This window comes from Neodiprion lecontei, chromosome 2 (genome assembly GCF_021901455.1).
Source record: "Neodiprion lecontei isolate iyNeoLeco1 chromosome 2, iyNeoLeco1.1, whole genome shotgun sequence".
NCBI lineage: Eukaryota > Metazoa > Arthropoda > Insecta > Hymenoptera > Diprionidae > Neodiprion > Neodiprion lecontei.
In genome coordinates this window covers 2,726,901-2,739,876 of record NC_060261.1, presented here as the reverse complement: position 1 = coordinate 2,739,876, position 12,976 = coordinate 2,726,901, and the positions used below count along the sequence as shown (strand labels likewise).

The following is a 12,976-nucleotide window of genomic DNA, read 5'->3' as shown; positions in this document are numbered from 1 at the left end:
GTAATCAGCGATCCCTAAAACCCGTGGACAGAGTTTTATTCTCAGATTACGATCGAATTTGGAAATTTTTTTGGGCTGTATCGGATCCGCCATTTTGAATTTTTTCAATCCAATTACAGATTCGCGATCAGCGAACCTAAAAACTTATAATTTATACAAAACATGTATACGTGTGGAGGGTTAACTTTCTCGTAAACGAATTATTCCATCAATTTTCAATCAATTTGTTTCTAACAACAACAACAACAACTTCCGTTGTATCGCAATAATTACTCTCGAGTATTGAAAACTTGTCGGTTTACTGCAAAAAAATTGCAAAAAAAAAAAATAAAAAAAATGGACAAACAAGAAATAGGTGTTAAGAAACTTACCACTTGATACACTTTAAATTCGATCCTTCCGCGATATACAAATCGTACGATAATTCCGTCAACAACTTTCCGACCCCCTCTATCCGCCCACGTATTTCCTTATAAACATGTAAAAATAATCAGGTTCCGCAGATAGAGAGAGAGGGGGAGAGAGAGAGAGAGAGAGAGAGAGAGAAGTTTCGTCAGCTGAAGCATAAGAAAAAAAAAAAAAAAAGAAAAAAAACAACGTACCCCGAATATACCCGCAACATTCCCGACTACAACAAATAGCGCGTATTAAAGTTGATAACGACGGGACGTTAGCCCTGACTCGACGTTATATGCACCCACACACGCATACATTATACGCGTATAATGTACGATTGTAATATGGGAATAAATCCTGCTCTGCCCGTAGCGGTTTCGTATGCACGTACGTATATGTACGTCGATGCCGATGGGAAGGGTACGAAGAGAGAATGAGAGAGAGAAGGAGCGTAACGAGCGAATAGAGGAAGAAGAAGGGAACGAACGACCGGGAGAAACGGGAGCCGAGATAAGAGCCGGGGGAGAGGGAGAGGAGAGGAGAGGAGAGGAGAGGAGAGGAGAGGAGAGGAGAGGGTGTCGTGGGCGCTGGGCTCGCGTTAGCTCGGCGCAGACGCGTTTCTATCCTCGAGCCGCAGCATCGGCAACACAAAACCCGGCACACCGTTGCAGCAGCAGCAGCAGCAGCAGCAGTAGCAGGATCATCATCGTCGTCGTCGTCGTCGGGATTCACCGAAGGAGAAAAACGACGGTCCGTCAGTCGGTTGTAATCGTGACGTACATCGGCGGCAAACGCGACGCCGAGGATTCGAAGATTCGAGGATTCGTTCGACTCTGTGTTCCGTCATCCCAGTCGCTCTCATCAACCCCGGCTGTCCTGTAAAGGGTAAAACTTCGTATCCGCATAAGCGAACCGAGGTACGTTAACGTAGTAACATCGATCATACCCTCCCTCGGAACCGTACACCCTCGATTTTAAGGGTGCGAGGTGAGGGCGAAAGGGGGGGTGAAGGGGGAGAAAACTTACCCCACGGACAACTACAATCGCTGGCTGGTTCTTTTTTTCACCGTTCATTTTTCGACTATACGTCCGGGCGAACGTTTCTTCATCTTCCCCCGACGATCGGGTGTCGGGGTGAATTACTCCTCATCCTCCCCCTCGTTCTTCCTCCTCCCCCTCCCCCACGCATGCCCCGTGTTTTCATCGATTTTCACTACGAGGATACGCCCCGCGTATCTACGCTCGTATTTTTTTTTTTTATTTTTTTATTTTTTTTTAAACGTTCCTCCTCCTTCCGCGTGAAATTTTGAGGCCGTTCTTAAAGGACGACGAGATGGCGATGATGATGACGATGATGACGATTTTACTTTTACGGTAAAACTTTTGCGTCCTACGCGATTTTAGAACGTCGATCGATTTTTGTCCGGTTTCAATCGACTCGCTAACTTTCAGCATAGTCATTCTTTAATTCGTACCCTTAATCCTGACCGCCGTGTTTGAAGTTGGTAAACTTATGATGTATCGATGATAAGGAAAAATCGTTAAAATCGCCGATTGAGAATCATACGAAAAGTCGGTGAACCGTAATGAAAAACAAGACTTGAGTCGCGTTTTGAATTCTTCGTACCTTTTTTTTTTTTTTTTTTTTTTTTTTAATTTCCTTTCATCTCACCACACGTTTCGTTGCGATAAAGTTACCGACTTCGATATCTTCCTCGTCACGGCGAATCAGGATCCCGAAGAATCGTGAGATATTTATTTTTTTTTTTTTTATTTCATCACCGTCAGCGACAGCGAAAATTTATCCCGCGTTCGTTCGCAGTTCGATAATATATTTTACACATCATACGTGTATTCGTTGCAATATGTATTTACTCGTACGTGTCGCATCGCTTCGGGCCGTTTGATTCAACGGAAGTAATTTTTGAACCGCGAACGTGAAGCGTTCGACGCTATTTTTTTTTTTTTTTGGATTTTTTTTTCCTTTTTTTTTCAACGTACACGTATGATATAATAATCAACGTTGACCCAGATGCTCGACGTACCGTGATATGCACAAACACGTTTCGTAACAACGTCACGAGTCACCCTCCGTTTTCATTTTTATTTTATTTTTTTTTATTTGTTTATTTATTTTATTTATTTTTTTTTCACACACGCCCGCACAATGGTTACAACTGACGTTTGATCGAAGGATAATTAATTTTTAGCGCAAGGGGGGGGGGGGGGGAGGTGTAAAAAATGTATAGAAAGATGAAAAAAAAAATTGACGGTCCGGAGTATGGAATTTTTAGAGAAGCGTAAACTCGGTTTGTATGGAATTAAAAAATTTTGAATGTGGAAAAGTATAATGGATAAGTAAACGAATAGAGAGGTCAGAACGTCGAATGTCGAATCAGGATTCTGTCATTCCGTACTTCGACTTTTCGTATTTACGAATTTTCTGTACGCGGACTTTCCGCATTTTTTTGAATTTTCCGAATAACATTTTCGCGCCAACGACGATTCGCCGATCGACAATTCTTATAGTAGTTTCTTACCCGTACCATTAATTTTCTGTCAAATCAATATTGTTGATAAAGTCGTAGAAACGTCGCTGAAATTTTTCACGCGTTCACCGGCGTTTCAATACAATACGAAGATTATAAATTGACGTGAAACGCAAAGTACGAAAATGTCGGAAAAATATATATCCCCGTTGAAATTTTGACGATACTTTTATCTCTTTAATTTTTCCACGGACGGCAATGTTTTGCAAATATTAATAACATCTTTGAAAGGAAGAAGAAGAGTAAAAATGAAGGTGAAAATATGAACAATACACTCTTTCGATTAGTTCGCCATAAAAACCGTGATGTCAACCGCCCGGGGAATTCGGATTGCGACAATCTTTGCGTAAATAATAAAATTGATCGTAATACCACCACGGCGTGTATTAAATTCCCGCTGTGTCGTTTGGTTCGCTTTACACGCGCACAGCGACGGTAGATTAAGATATAAATTCCGCAATTAGTCTGCGAGATGCTGGTTTAACGTTACCAACTAGGAAATGAAGTTGGAGCGCTCTGCCCGCTGTCGCAACGATAAATCTGATAATTCGGAAGGAGGAATGGGAAGATTTTACGAATACTGGACGGGGAACAATCTCAAACGAACGTAGAAATTCCTGGCACAAAAGGTGCTTGCAGGTTTTCTCTGATACCGAGACAGAGAAATTTCTAGTCGCGGTTGATGTATTATTATTATTATTATTATTGTTATTATTATTATTGTTGTTGTTGTTGTTGTTGTTGCGTAGAAAGATATTTTACACTTCTGATAACGAGTACGAAATTAAGAACATGAGCAGAAAATACACACTGAGATAAATTTCATTTGTTACGGTAACTGGAAAAATTGAGTAAAACAGGTATCGTTGAAAAAACTGTTTGAATATTGTTGGAATGCAAAAATGAGAAGATTTGAAAATCTGAGACATCGAAATTCCGTATTATCGAAGATTTTTAGTTCCATGAATTTCTGGATCGATGAAATTACGCCAGTTTGATCTTTCTTTGTTTTGGATTTTCGATATTTCCACGTTTGGGAATCTTGGTGATTCTGATTTTTTACACCCACTCGTCGTGTAAATTTCACACCATCGAAACTTTATTTATCGGAACTTTACTTTTCGTAAAACTTGAATTTTCGGAATCGTGGGTTTCGTAACTTTGAAACCGTCGGTTTTCCGATCATTCGAAACTTTGTTGTTTCTCGAAAGTTTGATTCCTTCGCTTCAAGCTTAAGCGAACCAAATAATTCGGAGTTGGGGGCTTTCGGAATATTTCAAATTCGGAACTTCAAACCTCGCCCCGCGATTGCGCAAGAATAACAATAAATAAAGACACTGCGACTAAATTTGAGCAAAATTAAGTGTATTCAACAAAATTCCATAAACAAACGTATCGGATATTTGCGATATAGTCAGAAATTCGTCTACCAACAACTCTAAATATATTTAAACAATACTCGAACCGTTTCAAACGAAGACGATCACGTTACGCTCGTTTTCCTTTAAAATGCCTAATTTTCACGAAAATCGACTTCCCTGTAAGCTGCGGATCCTGATTTTCAACTCCTCCTCAATTATACATATAATATTCCCACGCACAAGGGTGGGAACAACGGAGGGCCGTATTTGCCTCGAGGACTGGATACGAAAGCAGCTTTACAGTAGCTTCCGCAAGCTGGTGCACAGACGCGTTTTATCTTCGCCCACTTCTCAGCCTCCGGGGCGTCTGTTTACCTTCGCTTTAAACTTCGTTCGTAGGATGCCCAGAGCCTGCTTTTCCTTCCCGCCCGTATCGCGATTCCTGCACGATTCGAGGATTACAAATTACGTATTAATATCCAACCCTCGGCTTTGTAACCGCGAACTTCTGTAATTATACCGATAAAACTGCACTAATCGCAATCACAGGGTTATTTACACTGATTTATACCGGAAAGAATTATTCCAGCTAATATTTATCGAGCGTAATCATCCGTTGAAAATTGTTCTCGGTTTGTTATTTATACGTTTAATAAATTTTCGTAATTTCGGTTTGAGCGATCTCTCGGTACGCTGGAAAAACGTTGCGTTAATCGATGGACGCGTTGAAATACAGAAAACAAAGAACAACAATTCGTTATCGGTTAGTTAGCTTGAAATTAATTTTCTTGACACTGAAAACTGTTGAATCACATACATATTTATTTGTCTATTTTTTTTGAATTCACTTTGTCGTTTTTCTCAACATCTTCTCCGAGTTTGAAAAATCGACGTAAGGATTCTCGGCGATGACCGAAACGGTTTGAACGAGCTTAAAAAGCGACAAGTCCAGCAAAAGGCGACGCGAAACGCGAATGAAGTGAAATTACAGCCGTACATAACAGGAGCGTAGGTTGAACAATGTGAAGCATAAATCCAGCAGTGACTGGTATAAATATTAACAAGATGCCGTTTGTCGAGGGGTCAGTTTATCGCTGCAAATACGGTACAACAAAGTTATTCCGCATATCTCGTCTGAAGTATACGTGTACAATTGTAAAAGATTACAGAAGTCCATACGTGGAACGTGTTCGGATGTTGAGAAAAATTTCCCGACAAATTGAGATAGACAAAATGAGAAGCCGAATAAATACAATCACGTCACGTCAGGCCGCAAGACGAGAGCTAAAAGTACAAAAATATCAATCTTCTTTTTTTAAATTACAAGCAAATTAGAAAGGATTATACATTGTAAAGTGAAAGAAACGAGCAGTGCTGCCCCGGCGTCTATTATTAGCCTCGGATTCTGACCTGCGTGGGGTGCAGAGAAGGAAAACTGTATATATGTATAAGTTTTTTTTTTTTTATGTATATGCATAGCGACGTGCAGCATGCGCGTGCATAATGATAAACTCCGTGGGTCTTATAAATAATACGCCCGGGAGGGAAAGAAAGAAGAGTTATATTTACGGTCTGTAATTCATGAGCAACGACAATACAATACGAGGATGCGAGAGCTTTTTCGAATGGAAATGAATTTTAGAAATCTATTTTGCGATTAAATTTTTCAACAGAGAAAACAAAAATTAATTCAGAAATAATTTTTTCTATTTTTTCGATTAAACGGAAGGATTAACACTAAAATAACGTAGATATACGACGTTTTTTTGTGATTCTACGCGTTGCAGATACTTACGCATGTTGGATGAAAGACGTTGGATGTATGTAGGTACACTTGGGGACAATGAATCTGATAAGGCTAATTTTTTACACTAGACAGTTACGTTGGCAATACTGAGAAACCTACAGCGCCACAGTCGGCCGAGTTAGGAACTAACTCAATCTCAATAAACGTAACGTAACCCGTGACCGTCGAATCTAACCTTAGAATACCGCAGGGATAATGACTTGTTGGATTGACATGTATTCTTTTCTATTCACGTTCATTGAGATTGAGTTTGTTTCGGGCTCGGCCGAGTGTGGCGCTGTAGGTTTATCTGTGTTGCCAACGTAACTGTCTAGTGTAAAAAATTAACCGTCTCCGATGCAATCTCCCCAAATGTACGTGAAATAATGCGAAATATGATTTCTTTTTCAAATACAATGATCCTAAATCGCAACGAAATTTATAATATGCTCGAGAGATAAGTCGCAAAAGAGAAATTTTCGAGTTTCATAATTTATAGACCATCGTTCTCGTTTACCCGCAGTAACAATGAAGCTCCGCTCGAGTCTGTTGGTGATCAGCGCCGCGGCGCTTATGGCGATTGCCGTCGCGACGCCTGTTCAGGATCAGCCGGAAAACAATGGACTTTGGGACGACGATATGCACGACGAACTTCTCGTTAGAGTTTCACGGGGCGCCAAGGATCGCGGTACGTGAATAATAATTATACCTTCGTCAAATGCTCTCGTTGTACCGTGAGCTTTTCTTGAAAGGTCCTGTTCGACGGTTGCAACTCGTCTAGTTCATCAGCGTAGCCAACTTCGTGAAAATGTTACCAGGATCGCGGCTGCGCCACAAGTCCGTCCTTCTTGACCCTCCGTCGGTAACTCGGGCCTTTTTCTATCTTTCTGAAGAGCAGCTATTTTGTTTGTTTTTTTCGATTCAAGTTGGATTTAACAAAATCAAGCAATTGAAAATATCCTGTAGATCCAAAAGGGTACTGGTGAATTTTTTCCAAATTTTCAAACAATGATCACACCGAAAAAATATTACATATCCACCTTGCCGACGGAGTCGGTAGAAACTCCACCTTACCGACGCAGTTAATAAAAACTTCACCTCATCGACGGAAGGTTAATACGCGAGAGGTTGAGGTTGACTATCAATTGTCAATCGGTCGATCCTAGGGAATTTTTTCTTCTCAGCACGGATGTCAGCCAATCAAAATTAAGCAAGTTGAAGCGTCCTTTCAAGAAAAACTCTCCTACGGTACCATCGATTCAACAGGCAGTCAGACTATTTTATTTTAAACTTTTTGACACTATCATTATATAATGTATATCATTCCTACCGACCGGCAGTTTCCGCCGGCACAGCATCCTGCAGATACGAGAAAAGCGACTGGTCGGCTTGCGACATTAAAACGAACACGCGGAGTCGAACTTTGACCCTAAAGAAGGGCGACCCAAAGACGTGCGAGAAGACCAAGAAGCTCGACAAGAAGTGCAAGAAAGGTAGAGATTTTTTAACATCGGTAAAACATGGGACCTACTTTTTTCTCTTCGCTAATTCTTTTTACCAATTTCCTGAACATATAGTAGGTGTGATAAAAAAAAAAATCTCTAAATCATAATCAGACACGCGAGTAACGATGATAACAGAGTTTTTCGTTTTATGATTATATGCGTGGCGCTGAGCACAGAGTGTCGCTACGAAAAGGGAACATGGAGCGAATGCGTCGATCAGCAGATGAACCGGATAGACAATCTGAAACCGGACAGCGATCGTTCGTGCGAAAAAACGCGACGTCGCACAAAGAGATGCAAGCCGGAAACCAACGCGAAGAAGACTCCGAAAAGTAAGTTTCGATCTTATCGTTATTACAATCACCTCGATTTGTTACATGCATCGCATACCCTTAAAATTTTTTACCACAAATATAATTACATTCGCATTTGTCCGCGCGAGTTCGCGGTTTATTGAAAATAATATCTCAACATGTAACACAGAGGAGGGAAAGACATGATTCTCGAATATGATAATGTGAAATTCGATAAATACAACGGGTGTTGTTTCTCGTTCCAGGCGACCGGTCAAACAAGAAATCTGGTAAACAGTAAATTATCGCCCCCTGCATAAAAATCATCAGCACTCATCGATTATAATAATTGTATAATATCGCGTATGTGTATACAACGCCGCATATCATCCGATTATACGGCAATTATATAAAGAAATTCTTAAGTTTCGGGGTATAAATAAGTCACCCCACTTCGTTTTATCGTGACTAATTTTCTTTGTGTTTCTTTCTTTTCCCTTATTATCATTAATATACTTATTAATTTTTTTCCTTACAACTTTTTTTTAATCACCAACGTTAATCATTCTTCAATTAAGACTCGCTTATATACTGTGCGATAATAATGGAACCGAAAAAAAAAAAAAAAAAAAAAAAAAAAAACAAATTGATGACGTAATTTCTCTTTAATGTTAAATTATGATTACTGTTATTGTACCCGTATAAAAAATGTGTATATTATATACATATAAATATCCATCTGTGAATTTTTACCACACCATATATTACGAATAAATAACATCCACAAAAATTCTACACCAGTCGTCAAAGTCGACCGCGAGAATTACCTTTCCAAAAATTAACTCCTATCGTTAATTCATCGACATATATAAATATATCGACGTACATATATTCGTATAATATACACATATTACATACATACATATATATATATATATATATATATATACACCCGCCCATCAGACGTCCGAACGTGAATTATTCAGCATTGCGTGCAGAGATAAGGAAAAACGTGGGTTGTAATTTTGATGTTGAACTATGTTGAAAAATACGCGGTAAAAACGGATTCTACAATCGAAAAGGAAAAGAACAAAAGGAAAAATAAAGAAACGAAAGGTATATAAGTGAGTCGTAATATGTGACACGTTGTTCTAGGATATATGCTATATATATAAAGATATATATTTCAAAAATATATATATTTAGTTGATATATACATTATATATGGATATCTTAACATTGCTATATACGTATATATATTATATTAATTGTAATAACACTTATCATTATCATTGATATTATGTATAAATAATATAAAATTAGTTATTGTATTATTATTAATATTATTATTATTATTATTATCATCATCATTATCATTTCCGGTCTGTGCAAGTTCGCAGATTAATATAATGTACGTAATTGATTCGTCGAAATTTATGAAAGTAAGGGTCAAAAGATAGAAAAATAACAATTGCTTCCAATTTACGCGGCCAAACGATCATCGTTATTACAAAAATTCTATTACGCATTTACACGATATCATTCGTATTTGTACAATACTATAATAGTCTCGTAATTATTGGTCGTATGAGTTTTATCACTACTACTACTACTATTATTATTATTATTATTATTATCATTATTATTATTATTATTATATGCTGTTATGATTGTTTGAAAAAAATTTTTTTATCATCATTACAGTCATCATGTGCTATATAGGATATTAATCGTTGAAGTTTATAATCACGTTTTGGCCAGCCATTATTATTATTATTATTATTATTATTATTATTATTACTATTACTATTATTATTATACCTAAATATAATAACAATAGGATTTAGAGAGTAAAAGAATAATTTTAGAGTATCGAACATACGTACACGAATAGTGACTGGAGTCTTTGGCCTGTTGTTGCTTAATTAACCATCCATCTGTCGAATAATCGATGCTATACATACATATACGTACATATAATTAATGACGATATTTATATGTATATATGTATACATATGGAAAAGTGACACGTATCAAGGCAACAAAAAAAAATATATTATATCAATTATATTTATATTATAATAATATGATATAAATTCTTTCGTCTTTATTTCGTCTTTCCTTCATTTCGTATTTTCGGTTTAATATTAATTTTTCATTATCTTCGTTCGGCATCCCGTTAATTTCAATTCGTCGACGCATTGCAGCGGAGTACCAAACACGCATTTAAAATTAGTTGATAAGTAGTTGTTATTTGTGTATAAAACGTGAAAACCGCGAAGGATCGATAAATCGAAGTGTGGAAATTCAGGAATATGCCAAACATTCGGCTATCGAGATTCAAAGAGACTCGCTTTACGTTTTGCGTCGTAGTTAGGAACATCGAAGTCTTCGACATGAAAGTACGTATGCTTTTGATTTAATCCCTTTGAAATATTTTTTCTTGGATTCGATAAAATTTACAATATTTTTTTTTACATTTTTTACAACCACTCTACGAGTAAACTACGCTGTCCGAGTATATTTCAACTTTCGGAAATTTCACTCCGTCGAAACTTTATTTATCGGAACTTTGCGCTTTTCGTAACTTGGAAGTTTCGGAATCTTGAATTTCTCAACTTTGAGCCGTCGGTTTTCCGACCATTCGAAACTTTGTTGTCTTTTTCAAAGTTTCATTCCTTCACTTCAACTTTCGCCCTGAAATAATTCGGAATCAGTCGCCTTTCGGAACTTGTCAAATTCGGAACTTGAACATCAACATTTCCAACGAATATTTATTTTTTTTTTTTTCACCCTCAATTCATTCTCGAAGTCGGCGAAACGTATACAATAAACTCCTTATACGTCGAATGAAATAAAATTAATGAGAATCTGTCTAGAAATCGCGATATATGTGAGAGAGACATTCGAACAGACTCGCGTCTCAGAATTTCATCGAAGCTTATCAACGCTAATTACCGCAATTCTAATGAATAAAAATTAACGGTGAGATGTAAAATGAGATCTGTAATCGTTTCCAACGAACCGCGAAATTAATAATTATCGCAAACTGTTGTAACAAGTATAACGTACCGTTAAATTTTACTATAATTTATACGCAGAAATTGTCTGTAATTATACATTATATACACATACACGATCTTTCGTTATAACGATTGTCGCATATTCTTAACGCGAGGCAGTTAGTGAACGGGAAAACGAAAAGTAAACTTGGCGGAAATACACGTTCGTGGGTATGGAAAAATTTCACGAACGGATCGAGATCGTGCAATATCGGCAATTAGAAAATAACGGACAGACGGACATAAACGCAGGCCATTGCAATGGATCAGTCTAACGACGAAGTGCACCCGCTCTAATACCATATCATCAAATAATATACCTATAATACACATATGATTAACTATACACTGTGTAATAAACGATAGGACGAATTCTCCGTTGGTATAATAGAATTTAAGGTTATCACCGCGCTTGCAACTCTGCAGTTATTACATCATTATTATTATTGTTATTATTGTTATTATTATTATTATTATTATTATCATATAGTATCTACCTTATACATACTATATATATATATATATGTATGTATACCTAACGTACCAACATGACGCACTAATTACGATGATTAATTACATCGTTGAACGTCTATGGAGAATAATACTTGTGTACAATATTACGTGTACCTACAACGGGAGCGAAGGGACGGTAATGAAAAAAAAAAAAAAAAAAATTACAGCAACAAAAAACACCGTTCTTCGCATCGTCATACGCAAATACATGGCATATATATATATATATATATATATATATTGTAACCAAATTTTTTTTTTGAGGGTAAAACGATAGAACGATAATTGGTTACCCTACGGCGCAGTCACTAACCTGAATAATTAGATAGAGAGAGAGGTACTAAGGGAGAAAGATACGATTGTTGGGCGCCAGACGCACATGCGTCAAAAATAGATAATTAGAGAAAAAGACAAAGGTAAAGGTAAAGGTAATAGATAAAGGTAAGGTCAGGTTCTACGACGGTTTTGCACAGTTCGCTCAGAGAGACAAGATAATGGTAGAGGGGCGGAGTCGAATCCAATAGATAAAATAAGAAACAGGTGAAGCAGGAATAATGTCAAATATATTAAGCAAGAAGCGATAAGTTTAATGACAAGCAAGTAGCTGAAGAGATTGCGATACAATTACGATAAATGCGATAATTAACAATATTTACAGCCAGAGAAAGGTTAAGCGAGAGAGTTAACAAATAACGGAACGTTTTCCGAATAAGCGGGAAATATGCGCAAGCTCGCGATACTAAAGGTAATGATTAACACGGTTTTATGATAGATAGGCAGAACAGAAAAAGATATACTGTACTTAAATTAAGCGGTAAGCAAATAAATCATAAAATATGAGAAGCGATTATAAACACATGCGAAATACAACAATTGTAATAGTTATCACATTACCAGAATGATCAGAAATAGGCAGACAGGGAATTATGAATTACAAGGTAAATTCAAGCGACAGGTCAAGTAGAAAATTAGCATAAAATATAGAGAATAACAGATAATACGTAGCCTCTAGTTTGCGGTAAGCGCGAGAGAGAGAGAGAGATAATATTCGGTACGATAAAAGGCAATTCAAGATAAGACAAACAATATTTAAGATAATTAATATGCAACGTACGGCAAACCAAATAGACTACGGACAACTACGATCAGCGATATTAGCGAAGAAAATAGTGAAAAAGATGTTATGCGATACGGCACAATACTCCAATGTCAAATGAACGACGAACGGGACCGCGCAGCGATATAAGATCGCTCCCGCGGTACTCTCACTAAGATACGATAATCAGCGATAATAGGTAAAGAGACAGATGGAAACTAATCAGAGAAAATATAACAAAATAGCAATGATCAATAGCTAAGATAAAAATTGATCCTTTAACGGAACGCGCTGCTAGACAGCGATATTAGACATTCAAATATTCCAGAAGAGAAAGATAATAAAATAAACAATAGTCACTACAATGCGTAAGTAATAGTCAACTAGTCGCGAAGTTACTTGCAATAAGGCAGAG

General features: G+C 37.3%; 1 protein-coding gene across 2 annotated transcripts; it reads left to right on the top strand.

Moving 5' to 3' along the window:
- The first annotated feature begins 1,011 nt into the window (after positions 1-1,011).
- LOC107216691 lies at positions 1,012-11,601 on the top strand. 2 transcript variants are annotated; one of them, XM_046732593.1, is made up of 5 exons: positions 1,012-1,313; positions 6,616-6,780; positions 7,433-7,585; positions 7,756-7,929; positions 8,157-11,601. In XM_046732593.1, exons 2-5 carry the CDS (start codon positions 6,621-6,623, stop codon positions 8,189-8,191), a joined length of 522 nt encoding a protein of 173 aa, XP_046588549.1. In that variant the 5' UTR covers positions 1,012-1,313; positions 6,616-6,620; the 3' UTR covers positions 8,192-11,601. The 2 variants fall into 2 exon arrangements, with proteins under 2 accessions (XP_046588549.1, XP_015509434.2); XM_015653948.2 differs by having other exon boundaries at positions 1,015-1,313; positions 7,774-7,929.
- The last annotated feature ends 1,375 nt before the right edge of the window (positions 11,602-12,976 follow it).

Excerpts from the sequence above, each read along its gene's own strand:
- LOC107216691 (XM_046732593.1), top strand. The coding sequence starts at position 6,621 with ATGAAGCTCCGCTCGAGTCTGTTGGTGATCAGCGCCGCGGCGCTTATG. Across the intron at positions 7,586-7,755 it reads CGACAAGAAGTGCAAGAAAG|GCGTGGCGCTGAGCACAGAG; the intron begins GTAGAGATTTTT and ends TTATGATTATAT. Across the intron at positions 7,930-8,156 it reads CGCGAAGAAGACTCCGAAAA|GCGACCGGTCAAACAAGAAA; the intron begins GTAAGTTTCGAT and ends TTCTCGTTCCAG.